The sequence below is a fragment of the Haliotis asinina genome, chromosome 10 (assembly GCF_037392515.1).
Source record: "Haliotis asinina isolate JCU_RB_2024 chromosome 10, JCU_Hal_asi_v2, whole genome shotgun sequence".
In the NCBI taxonomy this organism is placed as follows: Eukaryota; Metazoa; Mollusca; class Gastropoda; order Lepetellida; family Haliotidae; genus Haliotis; species Haliotis asinina.
In genome coordinates this window covers 37,571,639-37,590,778 of record NC_090289.1, presented here as the reverse complement: position 1 = coordinate 37,590,778, position 19,140 = coordinate 37,571,639, and the positions used below count along the sequence as shown (strand labels likewise).

The 19,140-nt window shown below is 37.8% G+C and overlaps 1 protein-coding gene across 1 annotated transcript in view; it reads right to left on the bottom strand.

The window, feature by feature from the left end:
- The window catches only part of LOC137298485 (titin-like), a 446,086-nt gene that overhangs the window by 102,044 nt on the left and 324,902 nt on the right, over positions 1 to 19,140 (bottom strand). Inside the window, exons 224-238 of the mRNA XM_067830773.1 lie at positions 11,777 to 12,073; positions 10,276 to 10,581; positions 9,678 to 9,789; positions 9,128 to 9,300; positions 8,681 to 8,968; positions 7,766 to 8,086; positions 7,305 to 7,395; positions 6,933 to 7,133; positions 6,209 to 6,350; positions 5,581 to 5,780; positions 5,024 to 5,176; positions 4,716 to 4,761; positions 2,464 to 2,502; positions 1,462 to 1,542; positions 530 to 632 (exon numbers count right to left, since the gene is read on the bottom strand). Of these exons, the coding sequence (XP_067686874.1) occupies positions 530 to 632; positions 1,462 to 1,542; positions 2,464 to 2,502; positions 4,716 to 4,761; positions 5,024 to 5,176; positions 5,581 to 5,780; positions 6,209 to 6,350; positions 6,933 to 7,133; positions 7,305 to 7,395; positions 7,766 to 8,086; positions 8,681 to 8,968; positions 9,128 to 9,300; positions 9,678 to 9,789; positions 10,276 to 10,581; positions 11,777 to 12,073 (2,553 nt within the window). The remainder of the gene's footprint in view (positions 1 to 529; positions 633 to 1,461; positions 1,543 to 2,463; positions 2,503 to 4,715; positions 4,762 to 5,023; positions 5,177 to 5,580; positions 5,781 to 6,208; positions 6,351 to 6,932; positions 7,134 to 7,304; positions 7,396 to 7,765; positions 8,087 to 8,680; positions 8,969 to 9,127; positions 9,301 to 9,677; positions 9,790 to 10,275; positions 10,582 to 11,776; positions 12,074 to 19,140) is intronic.

Sequence of the window (19,140 nt, the reverse complement as noted above, 5' to 3'; positions counted from 1 at the left end):
ATAGATGACATAATGCTTCTCAAATTTAATTCTCAAACTGTCACGTTCAACTCAGGTTTCAAAACACTTCCCTCCTGAAACTAATCCTCCTCTTACTGAAGACAGTACTATCTTCTTAAAGACTGATAATCACTTTAATGCAACCAGATGTGACATTACCTGCTGTAACCTTTAGATAACCAGTTAAAGATGTACTGATATTTACCTACTGGTGAGAACAAGGTGTCAGGCAAGTAGCATCCATACCGCAGGTCTACCATACAAACACTACACTGAGTCTACAGGACACATTACACACATACCTTAGGGCATTCAATCCATCCATTCTTTGATGTAGTAACACCATATATAAAAGAACACTGGATGCATGGTAAGACCACAATGTTATTGATATATTTCATTCATCTCACACTCTGTTCCTAACTCGTCATATATTACACATAGAATGCACACAGTTCACCATCTCAGTAGCATGAGCTTTTTCATGACAACATCATTATTCTCAACTATTATGAAGTACAGTACACACCCATGACAAGGTTGCGGGCCAATATTCCGAGCTCGCCCTCCTTCCTGAAGACTGCACTGTCCCGAGACAGGCGCCCAATGGGGAGAATGTCCAGCTCATCTTCCTGGAATACCCAAATACAAAACTCGTCAAAACAAAATCTTGACTAAAAGCATGATGACATTTACAAAGACAAGTTTTCTTTTCAAAGATTACTTCTTTACTTCAGGTTTTTTGTTTTCACATGGTTTATCATAACATACATTTTTCATTCACAAAAATTCACAGAAAAGATGAAGAACCTATATACTGAATTTTCCATTATGTGAAAATTAGAACACAACATCAACACCACTGAAAAAAATTGACAAATCTGAAAAATCATCACAATGTTTCTAAAGCTGATAATAGACACCAAGGCCTTGATTTTCGAAGCTCTCTTAGCGCTAAGATTATCGTAAGTGCAATGCTTTAACATTAGCTTACGACTATCTTAGTGCTAAGAGAGCTTCGAAAATCTAGGCCCAAGTCTGCAGCAAATGTCAATTATTACTCCCAAATTAGGAAATTAGCTTTTGTTGCCAACTTTGTCAGCCTACTTCTCTAAGTTCAGAATCCTACATAAATCCTTGCAGTTTGTCCAATTTAGGAAGTATTAGTAATTGAGTTTAGTTTTAAGCCTATATTCAAGGTATATGGTGGAGGTCTGTAAATAAGCGAGTATGGACCAGACAATCCAGTGATCAACAGCATAAGCATTGATCTGCACAATTGGGAACCAATGACATGTGTCGACCAAGTCAGCGAGCCTGACCATCCGATCCTGTAAGTTGTCTCTTACGACAAGCATAGTCACCTGTTATGGCAAACATGGATTGCTGTAGGCCTATTCTACCCCGGACCTTCATGGGTCAGAAGTATTAGTGCTTGGTGTTAGTGTTCATGTGAGATACCTTGTGTCTCATCCTGTCCCTATAGTCCTTGTGGCCTTGGCGGCACAGTTTGACGCCCTTCAACTTCTTCTCTGCAGATCCCTGGAATGAACAACAAGGTGCTGTTAATGGCCAGACTTCATCACAGGTTTACAGATCATATACTCATAATAAAATTTGGGCATGTACATATATATAGTTGTTCAGTCCATGGACATCTACAAACCTGGATTTGACGTGTTCTGAATTGGCATCATAAGGGAATCAAAAGAAATATGTATGACGAAAGAAAAGAAACTGATCTTCAGTCAAGTCTTGTTAATCCGACCTCTGTTTATGTGATAATCGGCTTTATCCAAACCTTTTGTTGGTAACAAATCGAATAAATGCAAATTAGTCTAATTTATTTAGTCCGACATCCTCGTTAATCCGACAATTTGAGGTGCAATGGATGATATCGGATTGACGAAACTTGACTGTATTATATTTGCACATGATTAACTGGAAAGAGAGTGAGTGAGTTGTGTTTTAAGCTGCTTTTAACTGGAGTGAGTGAGTTGTGTTTTAAGATACTTTTAGCAATGTTGCAGCAATATCACGGCGGTGACACCAGAAAATCAAGCCTTTTCTTTTTCTTGATGAGCGAATGTCTTAACCACCAGGTTATCCCACCACCCAAATGAAATAAAAAGACCTTTAGAAAGTATATATATATAACAATGAGATATTTATGAACAAAGTAATGTAAACATAGTCATGATATTTCTACAAAGGTCTACAAATCAAATAAATAAGATACAGATTCATTAGGATCCAGGATCCACATGCCTTTCTTTAAGATTATGTACTTGTAACATATTTTAAAACTAATTGTCAGAATTACTAATCCAGTTCTGACACGTCTCTATAGAACTAAACACTTATCAAATTCCGACCACACAAGGGGTAATACAAGAGCATTCACGATTCAAGTCTAAAGGATACAATTTCACATCTGACAACAAGTGCAGAAGCGTTACTTACATCTGTGACATCAAGGTCAAGGTCAGTCTTGGGTCGGGGCTGCGGGAGCAAAAACGCAGCATATACGTGAGCATTCAACATTTTGCGTGACGTTATACATTGCACCAAGGGGAACAAGAGCCTTCACTGGATAAGCCACAGTCTGATAGTCAAGTCAGCAAAATACCACTTGCAGACAAGGGTCACGGCATCCATATGATTGAGATACTGACAGGGATGATTATTGTACAACATGCACAGGCTTGGTCCCTTTGATGCAATGAGCATGAATGTACAAGCCTGTTAACATCTATGTATGAGGTGTGGAGCCTTGGTGCCATGCTGCAAGTAGGATATAATAACTTTGTATACTATCTTTAAAAAATAAGCTGATATCCAAACTTGGTAAACATTTCATTAATTTCTCCTGTATGAATCTCATCATTAAATACAAATTTCAAGAAATATTGTTATCTTGTATATATATTGTAGTCAGTAGTAGTAACAGGAAATAGCTAATTCCATCAATGTAAGAGTTAATTTCGGGTAAAAGATCAATAGACATGATCACTTGATATCATTAACATTTCTTAATCTCTTTTTAATTTGGAAATGATTCATAGATGTCAAAAGTAGTCCAAAATTTACAAGAATTGAATAAATATAGCTGTAAAAAGAACTAATGTTTTTTGGCAATTGTCATAATTTCTGAAATAATATTTTAGTTATACTTGCTTGCTTTCTTGGCAATTCAATTTCATGATTAAATTTCATAATTTAACTTTCAAACTTTTCATAAAGACACTTTGGGAAAGAAATAGACTTAAAATAGACTTAGAAACTTAAAATGTACACCAAAAAATATATCATTTCTTAAAAAAGAACAATCCTGAGCATTGCATAGTTGACAAGATGCACTAACAGACACCAAAGCTCCACAGTTAATAACAATTAATATTAAGATACAATGGTACATGGATATGACTGTTATCATGATATATACACCATGGTATAACAATGGTTATGTCTGTGGATGAAGATGACTATGCTCACAATGCACAGAGGAACCATCGATGCAGTGTGATGAAGAACATGAAATTCCATGGCTGGTGAATAATATAATGAATGGTGTGAGAGAGGTGACTTTCTAACTGCATTGGGCAATATTTCAGCCAGATTACAGTTTGAACACAAAAACCAATTATGGAACTAAACCAAGATCTGTGAATCCTTCAAACACTAGGCTACCCAATAGTCCCTTTGAACTATTGAAGAACATGATGGAATGGTCGATGTGGATGATGATATGGAATGGCAGACGATGACTACGATGTTATGATTGATATCGCAGGTAATCATCATGCTCCTTGGTTAAGGACAGGTATACGCAGCATAACACATAACAGTAACATATACCCTGATAAAACAGCTCAGAATATACTACTGATTTATCTACTATTCAAATACATGATATGTTATTTACCAAAAGGGACAAAACTTTAGCATCTTACTCCTGTATCCAACAGGCAAGAAGTTAATAATGTTCATAGATACAGAGCGCAATTTACACTATTGGAGGGGCACTTTTATACCTGTTCTAAACAGCTATTAATAGTGTGTATTGTACAAACAAGAGAATAGGGACTGCCACAGAAATATTCTGGGATTTTCATTTAAATTGCTGAAAGACCAGATCAAACTTGATTAGTAGTCTTCAGTAGGTACTGGCTTATGTTGAACTGTTCTGTTAACGGGAGACAATGATTATGTATGACATGTGTTGCAAAGGGAGACAATGTTCCAAAATCTGGAATCCATTTTGGTCTCAAGACATTGCATTGCAGTTATAGATCAGTAATTGATCAGTGGTGTACAGTAGGTATTCACTTAATTGTACTGTTAAAGGGTAAAAACCTGACATCCAACTTTGGTCTATGTCAAGAGTTATATATCTGTGGCACTAGTAACTGTGGGGAATTAAGCAAAAGATCTACTGCCTGTTTGAAATACATTGCAAAATCTGAGTTTGAAGACCAACGATTTTGAATGAATAAATCAATTTTGCTGTGATGCTGATCTGTCCATGTCTAATCTCCCTTCAAGCCCCCAGCAGTTAGTGGGAACACAGGGCGCCATGGTGATGTACAATACTACACATGTCACATTCCCAAACTGGAGATGGTAGCCATGCCTCTGCCACACATAAAGCAGTGTATGTCCCACCACAGATAACAGGATGACAGACACACAATGCAGGTAGAAGAGGTACTTACATTCAGCCAGGGATGAGCCAGCGCCTCGTCAATTGTCATCCTCTGTCTGAAAGTTGCACAGCAGATGGTGAATACTCAGAGAAACAAAAATTACACAGGCATACAGATTTTTCCTGTTTGAATGGTTTATGGTTGTTATTTCTCTTGGGTTTAGAATAAAAATGTAATTAAATCTAACATCAATCATTTAAATGACTAACATGGTGATTATCTTCCTCCTCATCAACTTGATATTCTGGACACATCACAAGTCATAACAAAAAAATATGCAGGACATAGGTCAAGGAGAGACAACTCTGGCAACTCACTTCTTGTCTTTCACAAGGAGTTTGTTGATGAAGTCCCGAGCCTCCTCTGATACAGGTGCCCAGGCCTCGTCATCGTAGTCAAACTCTGCACGGTTGATGTACACAAATGTCTCTTGGTCATTCTCTCCAGCAAATGGAGAGTAGCCACTCAGTCTGGAACAAATAAAAGCAGCATACTGAGTTATGTCTCTGATAGACACAAGTCTGACCAATTTCAGTTGGATATGAAATTTTGTATATATATGCATACAGAAAGGCCACATATTGTTGCACATATAGAAAGATACTACTATTTCAGTTTGTGCTACTTTGTACTAAGTTTCGATGTCAGTGTAATTATTTTTATCTGCAATATTAATTACATTTATTGTATTTACATTTTCAAAACAGAGAAAACACATCTCAAATGAACGAGTTCAAAATGAAAGACAAGTTGAAGGTATTCAAAGCAAAATGCAACTTTGTATGTAAATTGTACTCCCAACAATAAACCTGCTACAATGATTCAAAGATCAGTAAAACCATCATTTACTCCAGGCAGTTTTGTCAATACTTACAGGACATAAGCGACCACGCCAAGCGACCACATGTCTGTTGCGAATGACACAGGTTCAAAGCTGATGATCTCAGGTGCACAGAACTCGGCTGTTCCAAACAAAACCTTGACAGACTTCCCCTCCTCAAGACGCTGAGCCAAGCCAAAGTCGATGAGTTTTATATCCTTGCTGTCCTTGGTAACACACATCACATTCTCAGGCTGTTGACAGAACAGACACCGATGTCATTACTGGTTGTTAGACTGAGTGAGTTTAACTTTACGCCACTGCTAACATTATTCTAGAATTATCACAGCAGGAGACACCAGAAATGGGCTCCACACATTGTACCTGTGTGACGTGCAAATGCTTTAACCTCTAAGCTTCCCACTGCCCGTTCACCTTCTGATTAATACATTCTTTATATGACAGGTTATTCACGGAATTAACCTCTACACCACCCCACTGTTCCAAAAAAGCATGACATTAACTATATTTTTAACAACATTTGTGTATATTCGGGTAACCTTTAGAAATATCACAGCAGTCGTCGACTGTTCTTAAACTTACTCTCAGAGGTATGTATGTGTTGTAACAACTAGCTACACGTAAGATTACATCTTATACAGGATTTTTGTGCACTGCTGACCTTCAGGTCGAGGTGGATGATGTTGTTGCTATGCATGTGCTGCACGCCCTGGCAGATCTGTCGCATGTAGGTGATGCAGTCCTCTTCTGTCAAGTCATACTGCTGCTGAACCAGGCGGTCAAACAGCTCGCCACCACTCAGACTGCAAAAACATCCCACGAAATATTATGTTATTAACCAACTCATGAACCTTTCCAAATGCAAGCAGCTGGAGATCAAATCAATTTATGAATTGTGATAATCTCCAGTTACACACTGTGTTGCATACTCCTCAGGTAGCTGAGAATGTCACCCTATGTCTGGCATTGCTAAAAGCATGACTATTATCATGAACTTCTACTGAGTTTTGATGTCAAAGTGCAACTGCTGATAGACTGATATTTCTCATATAACACTAATACATGAGGTATGTTTAAGAAAAATATACAGTCAGATATTGGTAACTGGCTAAAAAACAAAATGTTGGGAATAAATCAACTGTATCACAATCCTTCAACTCTGCAAGAATATCATCTCAAAACTACTCAAAGCAGCTCCAGAAGACACACATTGTATATCTGACAATAATAAAAACACCATGGCCAGTGGGTATTGCAACATGCAGCCTTTCAAATGTGGATGTGTTTTAACACATCTTGGGTAGAATACATATAGGCCTAAACATGCTGGTAATCCCCCATGAATACTGAGTAGTGTATAACAGACTGAAGGATGAAGGACTCACAGTTCTAGGATCATGACCATTTCGCCGGGCTGGTCGAAGGCTTCATGGAGCTGAAGCAGCTTCTTGTGATGGAGGCGGTTCATGATGTCAATCTCATGCCGCACTGTCTCCTTCTCGTGGGGACGACAACGGATGAACTTCGCGGCCCAATTCTTGCCAGTGGCTCGCTCAATAGCACGATGGACAACACCAAATGCTCCTCTGTAATGATACATGATTGTGATGTGAGAGGAGACTGGTACAAATACTGAAATTTGCAATCAAAACGAAATTAGGCATTGAGTCCATAAGTGTGAATTAGCCTGTTAACAAATATAGAATAATTATATTAAAACTACCGTGTAAACATTGTGGATACAATCTGTTACTGACCTTCCAAGTTCCTCGCAGATGATGTACTTGCTGAGGATGTCTCCTCGGATTCTGCTCACATCAACTGGGGTTCCAGTGAAATCAGCATCATCTGCAGCAGAAGGAATACACATACATCGATATATCAGTACATCTCACAGTTGAGAACAGTCAGAAGGCTCTATATAGATCAACCTGTTAAGACTCTTGTCAAAGGTAACTTTCTGGTTCAAAAGGACGGAAAGCAGAAAGGATAATAATTTATTGTGCCCAACACTAAATAAATAACTTAACATAAATGACCCACTCTCTGAAACCCATTAGAATTTTTTCTCTAAACTTTTATCTGGAAACAATTCAGCACAGTCTTGGATCAATACAACTGTATGAAAATACAAAACAATTCGAGGACGAAAATCTGTTCTCTGCTTAACACAACCTTTCAAAAAGAAAGTCAGCTAGCCACATGTATTGTTCCTTACATAGATTATCATAGTCGATGACTGGGATCGGCTCTCTGGTGACCACCAGCTCAGACTCAGGTCCAGGACTGCTGATACCATACATGTTCTCAGCCAGGACGCGGAACTTGAACTGTCCTCGGTCTTCAAGACAGGTGACAGTGCACGACCGAGTGTTGGATGTGTCAGCATGACGCCAGATAGCGGTCTGCATGTCACACTTCTCGATGATGTAGCCAGTGATGGGGGAGCCTCCATCATCCTTGGGAGCGTCCCATGTCATGCTCACCGAGTGCTTGTCAATGCTTGTGATCTCAGGTTTACCAGGGCGGTCTGGTCGATCTGAAGATTAAGGTGACAAGTGAGTGTGTTTGGTTAAATAAAGCCTTGAAAAATAGTCCCAGATTGAGGTGCTACTGAATCATGAATTACTGACATAATCTCAGATCGGAACCAACAATTACTGGTTCCAGAGAGTGCTGCAGCCTTCAGCCAATGGAGCAATAGCAGGGACTAATATATTCATGTACCAATGGTAAAAAGGAAGCACTAAAACATCAAACATTTATACTTCTTGCGATCTTGGTAAACTAGTTTGTATCCACAACACAATAACACAGTAATCGGAAGGTCGGGTCAGGAGTTCTATCCCAAAACAGTGTCAAACCAAAAGATACTAAAATATGGTACTTGTTGGTCCCTGCCTTGCAGTTGGCATTAATGAGTAGAACAAGTACTGGTCAGCTCAGATTCAGTATAATGTCTGAGTGAGGTATTCAACTACCATCAGAGACCATAATCTATTATATGGTCTCTGCTACCATGTAAATTCACATTTCACCTCACCTCATATGACTACAGTTAACCTATGACTGTTTGTTCTGTAATATCTTTGGTATAGCATATATGCAGATGTACTGTCTATCTGATACTGACCAACAACGGTGACTGGAACTCTGGCGCTGTCAGAACCTAGCTTGTTCTGGACTTCAAGAGTGTATTCTCCTGCATCACGCATATCGGCATCCTGAACGATCAGGGTCGAGTGTTTGGGTGTGGTTGTGATGTCAATACGAGGACCCTCATGGAGTTCTTTCCCATTCTTTTTCCAGGTGGCAGTTGGAAGAGGGAGTCCAAATATGGGCATACGGAGCTTGATGGTGTCTCCACTGGATATACAGAGGCCATCAGCATAGCGTGGAGGAAGCTCGATACGGGCTGGTGCTGAAGATCACGAGCAGTATATTCAATAAATATGTCAACTCACTAAGCTCAATGAATACTGGCCAGGATAATCTCAACTTACCAAACAATTTAGGTTTTGTTCTGATAATCTCAAGTCTACCCAGTACATAATGCTTGGTTCTGATAATGTTAACGTACCCAGCACATTAAGTTTGGCTCTGATTGAAATGATTCCATATCTGTTCTTGGCCTGGCACTCGATGTCACCGCTGTCTTTCAGCTCTACATCATGGACAACCAAGGTGAAGGTGATGTCATCAGCCTCCACTGAGTACTTGCGGGTCCCGAACACTTCACAGTAGTCCTTGTACCTTTAAAACGACAGATAGATTCCTGATAACATGAAGCAATAACAAAACTAAGGCAAGTTTAGAGACTTCAAATGACAAATATCCCCTTCACTTCTTTTGTTCAGAGGCCATATTGGAACTAAATAAATTCTTCATTATTGTTGTATATCTGAATACAAACAATGCATATCACGTAGTGAGTTGTCTCCCTTCAGCCACGAATGTCATACAACAGTTCCTGCAATAAACTTGTCTCCTACTTGCCAAAGGAGTGTTCGGCCGTGTTGTGAGTTGCTCTTGTGTGTATGTTATATTTGTGCTGGAACCTGAACCTGGGGGACACTAAAATTATCACAATACAGAATATGGGATGTATGGGATGACATCTTGTCTCTCACCATGTGACCTCTGGGTTCGGTATTCCAGTCACTTGGCACACGAAGCGAGCTTCTTCACCAACTGGGATGTCAAGGTCACCAAACTCCTTTACAAACTTGGGTGCTTCCGTCACTGAAATTACAGAGTCTGGTGTGTACAGATTTGTTTAAGTGATGAAGACATGTGCATGAAATAATTATCTCGCTTTAGGTTCAGTTGGTTATGCTGGTTACGTCAACATGACAGGCAGCTACAACACTTGAAGCATTGAATAAGGTCTGTGAATGTGCTCATAGATCTGTTCAATATAAAAGCTAAAATCCTGAGATCAACTAGTCTCAGATACTGTAAGGCTTGAAAGGCAAAATATGGGTAAAATTTAGTGATGATATAGGTTATCCCTGAAAATGGGTAACTATGTCTTGGCACCCACTCAAGGTTTACTATGGGCAGGAAAAGATTCAATCATGTAACACATCTTTTCACACAACTAAATTTCTGCATTCACTTTACAGTATTCTTGATGTCATTCCATAAATCTTTTTAGTTTTAATACTTTTTATGAATTCTTATCCTCAAAAATAAAACAATCTTTCTTTACTTCTGTACTCTACTTACCGATTGTTTCTCTGCAGACAACTGCAGCAGATGGCGGAGAGGGTGCACTGAGCCCAACTGCATTCTGAGCAATGATGCGGAATTCATAGGTACACCCAGGATGGAGTCCATCAACGCGATGCCTTGTGTCAGGAATCGGCTCCTTGTTGATTGGCAGCCAGGATCGGCCAGTCACATCAGACCTCTCAATGAAGTAGCCAGAGACAGGCGAGCCACCATCGGACTCTGGTGGTTGCCATGTCAATTCGACATGAGTTGGGCCAACCTCCACTACTTCTGGAGAGTCTGGGATTCTACTTGGTGGTTCTGTAAGTACGGTACATAGATTAGTCCCACGTTTATCACACCTGATACAAAGTTCCTGTGTTAGAAAGAATGGATTATATGGAATTAATTCAAATACACAAACTGTTAATGTAAATCAGATCATGCAGTACTGGCTGAAATGAAAGGAATAATTAGTAAGATGTGCACATTTGAAAAAGCAAACCTAATTTCACGATTCAACATAAAGCATACGGCAAAGCAAATCTACTTCTAATTAAAATTACAGAACATTTTCAGTACAAGAGCTGACTTAGATTCTCAGGTGGATTCTCACACACTGTAATGTTTATTTAAAGACCACTTCTGGACGTCCCCCAACCCCCACAAATTTGAAACGATTTTTGGCAGTTGTGCCAAAATATTTGCTTTAATTTCATTCTATTTTAAAATTTAAATAACATGTTGGTGAAATGATCCAACTGAGGTACAATTTACATATTTGACAACAAACATTAAACAGACAAGAGTATGAAGCACATAGAACAAGCAAAGCAAAAAGTAATAAAGACAAGGATAACAAGGTTCATAGGTTGACAGCAAAGGAAAGGTCAAGGTTGAATAATGGAAGGTTACAACTGAAGGGTCAAGGTCATGCATTCATACCCAAACAACTCACACATATTGTCATCCATTCAATCACACAAAAAAAGATGAAAAAAACAACAAATGTTTGTATCATGCTTTATTCAATAGATTCTTTGAACATTTGACATTAGGTGTTAATTATTAGCAAACCTTTATGACAGAAAATAAATCTGAAATGAATTAAAGGCACACAGATTAAAGTTCATGCATATAGTTAAATACCCTCAGAATACAACTGGTGAATATACTCATCATGCCACAAATAAGGACGTAAGGAATAAGGAATAAGGAATATCAGAGCCAAATGAAAACAGATACCTAGAACAGAACCTGTGCATTCAACTACTGTGCACAACTACTGTGAACTACAAAATCAACATTTAAAGCATGCTAAGAAACATTTAACTCTCACACGATGTTCAAGCCAGAAATAAACCTGTGTATCTACAAGTGCTGATGTATATATATGTACAGCTTACAAACATTATATTAAATATCTTTTCTTCTAGAAAGTATGTTGGAATAAATTATTCTACTAAAATATTCATAAAATGAAACCTTACATTTAAAAGTATCTGAGTGCTCATACCTTTCTTTGCCTTCAGCTCAACAGGAAGTCTGAGTTCAGCAGGGGAGCTAACTCCTGCTGGGTTTTCTGCAATTACCCTGAAGAAGAATGACTGGTTCTCTGGCAGACCAATGACATCACGAGCTGTGGTCTTGCCTGGCACATGTGCCACAGGTTCCCAGGTTTCAGAATCTTGCGCTCTCTTCTCAACAATGTAGCCTGTGATACTGTCATCGCCTTCTGGTGGGCTCCACACCAGGGTGAGACAATCCTTGTCAATGTTCTCCGCCCGTAATGACGCTGGTGCCTCTGGAGGAGCTGCAAGTAAGAGTGTTTGAAATGTGATTGTCAGGCCCACAACCAAAGAAAGTATATAATCTCATTTCATATTTCTGTTTATATTTCTTTGAGTTGTATGACAGCGTGCATTTCATGTACGCGATTACACAAAGATGATAGGTTAAGTGGCATTGAGATTTAGCACTTTTCATGGAATAGCAAAGTGACACAACTCTGCTCAGTAGCTCGCACTGCTGATTCTCTTGTCCCTGAAGTCTCTCGAAGGGTGTCAAGACTTAGAATTCTGTATCTCTTAATACCAGTACAGACTGGTTCAGACCTCTGCAACTTGATTGTCGAAGCTCTCTTAGCACTAAGAGAGTCATAAGTGCCATACATTAACACTAACTGATGACTATCTTAGCATTAAAAGGACTTTGAAAATCAAGGCTCTGGCTTATATCGCACCATGAAGTTGACACTTCATGGTAAAATGTTCAACACTGGCAGCTTCATCAAACCCAATAGTACTCACCAATACTCATATGGCAGACAGGTAAAAGCAAGAAGTAGTGTGTGACACAATGCAGTTTGGACATTAGTCACAGCAGGGACCACAAGGTCGTATATGACTTGATTCAGTAATGAACACACAAAAGAACTGCATTCATATTACTAAATGACCACAGGTATTTGAACAGCATGGTCAGTGAACAGAACTGTCAGTTACAGAAGAGGAGTGTCAGTGACAAATATTGTTACTTTGTTTGGGAGCAATTAGTCTCTCTCACAGTCCCTGCACCGCATTATTTTCCTAATGCTTAGCCCTCCCTGCAAGGCTAAAGTCCTAAATGAAGCAAGTCTAGATTTCCTCAGGTTTAGTATCTCCCAACTTTCTGGGGCTTCTTTTCTATTTATGTGGGTTTGTTTGTTACAATCAAAATTATATATATTCAGGGAATAAGCATCAGTTGAGGAGGCAATGAGAAAGGGATATGTGCAAAACAAGGACAATAGTCAATGAGAGATTCAACTAATGAACAGCAGATACTTGCATACCCAAGGGACACAATTCTGCACAGCGGATTGTGGCAAATGTATGTGCTTTTTTTTACCTGGAATAATTTGTTCTTTTGTGTCTTATGAGGATTCAGAAGTAGGTCATAGCACTGTCCAGAATCCATAGTTGGAAACCCAGCGTGTGTCAAGATGCTGAAGAATATATCTTACTACTCTACTGAACCACTTTCACAATTATTTGACACTCTTTGAAAGACATTTAGAATTTGGAAGAGCAAGAATGTGTGATCTTTGTGCAGTGATAATCTCCTTGATATTAAAGACATTTATTTCTCTTTGTTTCCCTTATGTAAGAAAATTATCCTTAAAAAAAATAATCTCAATATATTTCAGAAAAAAGGTTACCATGTGTCCCAGACCTAATTATAGATTTCCATTAAGAGTGTGTATATATATCTTGTGTATATGTATCTAGTGAAGCGTTGGGACAGTGGCACTTTTCTTTCATTGGCAAAGCATTTATTTATCTAAGTCTGGGATACTTGCAGCTTTAGCATAAGACGGGAGTGAAGTTTTAGGCTGGGTCTTATCAATGAAATAAAATTAGTGTACATATGTTCCAAAAGATAAAAATAAACAGGATCTGAATCTCAGAATGTGATGTAATTTCCAGATGATATAATCAGTTCCTTGTTTAATATAGTATTATTTAGATCCACTGAAAATGCTAACATACAAAAATATTCTTGCATTGATGACAGTTAACTTCAAAAGATAATTAGGAAAAGACATTCATTTCATGGCTTTCTACATTTCACTCATTGAAAACTCAACCCACAAAAACATGTAAAAAACAAACTTCCTTTTAAATGTTACAGATTTCTCCGATAATTAAAGAAAATGTGTACTTAAACTTACAAGTTTTCTTCAGCAATCCATGCCAAAATAACTAGCACTTCCAAATTCCATGACAGAGCCCAGAGCTTTGTATTGTGTTGGTTAGACATTAGCATATAACACGTCAGGGCCCTCCCAACACTTGGTTATAAATATCCCCCATTCCCAAGATGAGGGACTGGGCCTCCAGGGGCTAGAGACGGTGTTGATCATGTCAACATGGGACTGAGCAAACATGTGCGGAATACAAGTTCGTACAGCATGTGATTAAACAGTTCCGTCTTGCCAGAATATTTGCTGTTTGTAAACTGGACAAATAACAAGTACTTGTTTTTAAAGTGCTTTGCTAATGGATCACCTTGATGGAGTAGAATGGGTTGGAGAATGGAGTTTGGTAGACAAACAACTGTGAATGCTAATCAAAATTTATGAACAGTCTTTTCAAAGAATAACCTTTGCACATTTTATCAATTAAAATACAACAAATAAATAAATAAAAAAGAGAATTTCAAAGAAATATTTCACTTTTGTCATTATTTGTTGAACTCTCCAGCTGAACCAAACTAATGAAAAAAAATTGACTATCATAGAAATAATTAATAAATAGCAACTGATGGTGCTAATCTATCTGCAGTATCTTTTATACAGAACTAAATATTTTTGCTGCCTAGAAATTGTTAAACCTCCTTGGTGTAACAGAAAACATTCAATGCTGTTTCACAATTAGATAATTGAAAAATCCAATTCTCTTCCCAAACAAATGGTTTGTTCAACTAATCAGACTGATTGCAAAGCCAAACATGTCTTGAACTTGGTCAATAACTGACAATATTTGCAACAAACATCTTTCTCCCACTTTCATCAAACAAGTTCTAGTTCAACGCAGAGTTACTTCCCTTTCACCAGGAACAGCATTTCAAAGCATAACTGTTTTGCTACAAACACAATTTTTGTTCACTTGATGGAATGAAACCTGTCAATAAAATAGTCTGATTCTCATTTATCTATAAATCTGAGGACTGAGTCAGTAATAATGTCATAGCAGCATAATGTTTTAAGTAAATTTGTTTTGCTTATACTTGGAACATGTGTTTACATCTGTTTCAGTTTTAATCATCATAATTTGGAAACTTGAACATTCTGAGTTGGCACTAGCATTGTGAGAACTTGGGCTTGGTGCACACATCCCTTTTAGTGTTAAATGAAAGAAAAAAATATCATGAAAATCAATCAATTTTTAAATAAATGGCAGTAATGCTTGACTTGCTAATTTTCAACAATTTTTTCCTTCATTAATGTTTCCATGATAATTACATAAAACCAAAAACATCTACTAAGGCCAGTTATCATCTGTTTCATTGGCTAATACAGAATAAAAGACGAATGTGATCAATTATTGCAATAACGTCAATATTTCATAGTGCAGTCTACAGTTGTTTTTAAATGTGTCTTCTTCATTCATGGGGGCATAAACATAAAAACAGATGTGATAATTTGCATTAAACCAATACACTGATTGGCACTTTAAACAACAGTTATTTTGTTTATTCTTCCATAAACACAAAAAGTATTGGGTACATTTAGTTAGTTTTACACTGTCCTCAGCAATATTCGTGATGAGTGAACACTTTAACCACTGCTCTATAGTTTTACAGCAATATTCATGGTGAGTGAACACTTTAACCACTGCTCTAAAGTTTTACAGTAATATTCATGGTGAGTGAACACTTTAACCACTGCTCTATAGTTTTACAGCAATATTCATGGTGAGTGAACACTTTAACCACTGCTCTATAGTTTTACAGCAATATTCGTGATGAGTGAACACTTTAACCACTGCTCTATAGTTTTACAGCAATGTTCGTGGTGAGTGAACACTTTAACACTGCTCTACCCTAACACCCCTATAATGGAAGACAATTTTGTATGTGTGTGTAGTGTGTGCAGTACATGCATGTGTTTAGTGTGTGTTTGTGGTGAACCTGGATGACTATCAAAATAGGTGGCAGATTATAGAACTTTTGTCAGAAAATAGATAAATTGCAATAGATTGTGGCATTAGTCTGGATGTTGCCTTATAAAACTAATGATCTGCTGACACAGTTACTCTAGTGTTACTTGACTGTGCCAAACACTGTTACTGACTTTTATGTTCTTCACATTTCTGTTATTGTGTTTGTTGATAACAGTTTGTAGACACAGAAGTCAGTTTGTTAAATAAAGTAGAATGCAGTTAATTAGTGGATCACTTGGCTCTAAGACTCAAATCTTGATTGAAATTTTCACTGGTGGCAACTTCAATATCTGTCGCCTGATGTCTGCATGGAATGTAAGCTCCAACCACAGTTTTGGTTTATTTGTCAATTTGTTTGTTAGCTTGTTAGTTTGTTTGTAGTAACTGTTGCACTCAGCAATAGTCTAACTTCTGTTCATCTGATGTCAGTTGAATGTCAACTGATTGACAGCAAATCCCAAATGACATTGTGCTGATGAGTGGTGAAAATACCACTTGGAAAATATTGCTAGTAATATCTGAGCCTGTTCACTCAATGACAGAGGAAATTCTGAAGTGATGTAGGCCTTGGATGTTTTCCACTTTAACGAAACGCACAAGCACTGACATGGTGCTGACACACCTAGCAAACATAATCTGAGCAAACTTGGATTCGAATCCATTCATAGCTTAGACTCCTGGCATGTCAAAGGGAGGCTACTCTTGATTTAAAATTGCAGCTCCTTGGAAGACTTTACACTCTTGCTAACCCAAGGCTGATGGAGTGAATGAGTGAGTGAGTGAGTTTTTAGTTTAATGCCACTTTTAGCAATATTCCATGAGTATCACTGCAGGGTACCCTAGTAATGGGCTTCACACACTGTACCCGTGTGAATAGCTGACAGACGTCTGATGTTCATACAACATCAACGAAACACACTGAACAATGAAAACATATATAACAAACAAACTGAGCTTTCACGTACTGGTGGACAAAGCCCTCGGTCAAATGTTACTTTCTTGGCACCCGGGTTGTGCCAGTACATACAGTAATACAATACACATGTACACAAGGGTTTCCCTGGTCAATTGTGATGACATTCCTGGAAGTGACCATGGATACCAGGTGCAACAGGGTGGACAGTACACATGGACATAAAACACTCATACAATTTACACACTACACCACAGAGTATCAGGGAATACTCATTGCTGAAGTTCCTGTGTTTGACTAAACCTACTGGAGTAGTGATTTCACCATCTTTTACATTGGAATAGGTGTTTGTTCCCTTTCAAATCAAATGGTAAAATTCTTCCACAATTAAGTGTTTCGGGGTACAAACTGAACTAGGCTTCTTTCAAACATACTTTTCCTTTGGATCTTGAACATGGAAACATTGTGGAAATTTGTTTGTCTTGCTCTAAAATTTTAAGCCTACTCTTAAGAACATACTTCTGACAATGTCTCTTAATCGACTAATACTAATTGATTATGAGTCCCAGTAGATGACTACATGTTGGGCAAAAATGTCTGATGAACTAAATTCCTCTTATTCATGAATGAAAAAATAGGAATAATTCTCTTATTAGAAGTTCCATCATTTGACGATGACCAAATCATTATGTGAAACTACCTTCATACAGCGTGCATGTGCTTTGTGAAGACAGGTACATGGGATATGTATTTGTGAGTCAGCGTGGTCTAGGTGAGTCAAGTGAGTGACCAAATATTGATGCTCAAGTACATAATATGCAAGATACGTGGAAGCTTTGAAGATCAAGTGTCACAAACTCACATAACTGTCAAAACAAAAAGGGTGGTGGGAATAAAGCTGAACACCCTGACCACAACAGAAAATTTTAAGATAACCCTCATTTGAAAAATATAACCCTGCTTCCAAATACAATTTGTGCTGAGATGATCCTTCCTGAACAATACTGAATTTTTTTATGAACCTTTCTACTTCTTCAGATTCAGTGCAGTGGATTTGCTGAGACAATAACCGAGTCCAAATGTATTGTCTCAGAGGCAGTCTATATGTAGGTATCAGACATTCAGAGAGAGAGAGATTTCTACATAATCATTTAACAGATCCAGTCAATGAGCTGAGTTCAGCTGAGTTTGGAAAAAAAACATGAAATTCCTTGAAACCAATAGAATTATTTAAATACTTAACACTTAAATGTGTTTCAATGAACCAAAGTATCTGTAGTAATATATACTTTCTCCAGCATAAACGCCTTGGTTGCAAATTCATAAAATAAGCTATTAACTGAATCTGTGGGTCAGCTCACTCTTTACAAACTGCACTGCTTCCAAAATGCTATTTCGAATAACTGTTATATAACTGTTTTATAACACTTGATCCCAAATTTTCCTGTTCATGCATAGTGAGCCATTCAGCATTGATCCTGCAATACGACAAAATAATGTCTGTGAATGCAACGTGAGTGCTGTTATAGACAACATCTACTACATCTAGTCTACACTAATATACACAACATTGTACAATATTGATAACAAAATAACATCAGCAACAGTTATAAAGATTTATTCATCGAGGGAAACCTATAGAAATAAAGAAGAGATATTTGACTTCACAAGTTACAGTTTAACATATAGATTCACCTCTGTTTGGACCATAATGCAGCTGAGAGGGTCAGGGCAGACATCATCAGAGATTTGGATTCAGTCGATAAACATTTTCAGAATTAAGCAAAGCGCATTATATTTTTTTCAAATTACATTTTTCATCAGAAATATTTCCTTTGCTGTTTGGAATTGACAAATGTGCCCAATAGTATAAATGCAACTGTAGATATGAAGTCAGGGGAGATAACTACAGCCACCGAAAATGACACATTTATACGTTTCAAACAGAAAAGGAAACATATAAATATTTAGGTTAAGATGAAAAAGAAACACGCCAAACACCAACCGCCAAACACTGACTTTTGACAATTTGAAATATTTCCTGAAAAATTTCCCTTTTTCAGCATATTGTTAATACCTCAAAGCTGGTAAAGCCAAATATTCGCATGCGGCCATATGACATCTTCAGCGCAGAAAGAAGCAGTAATGTTACGCAAATGCAGAAAATGAACACAACTCACAATCTCTGATGACAAATGCCCATCAGGTACATATGCTCCAAACACAGACAAGGAAATATGTTAATATTGATGTCAACAAAGA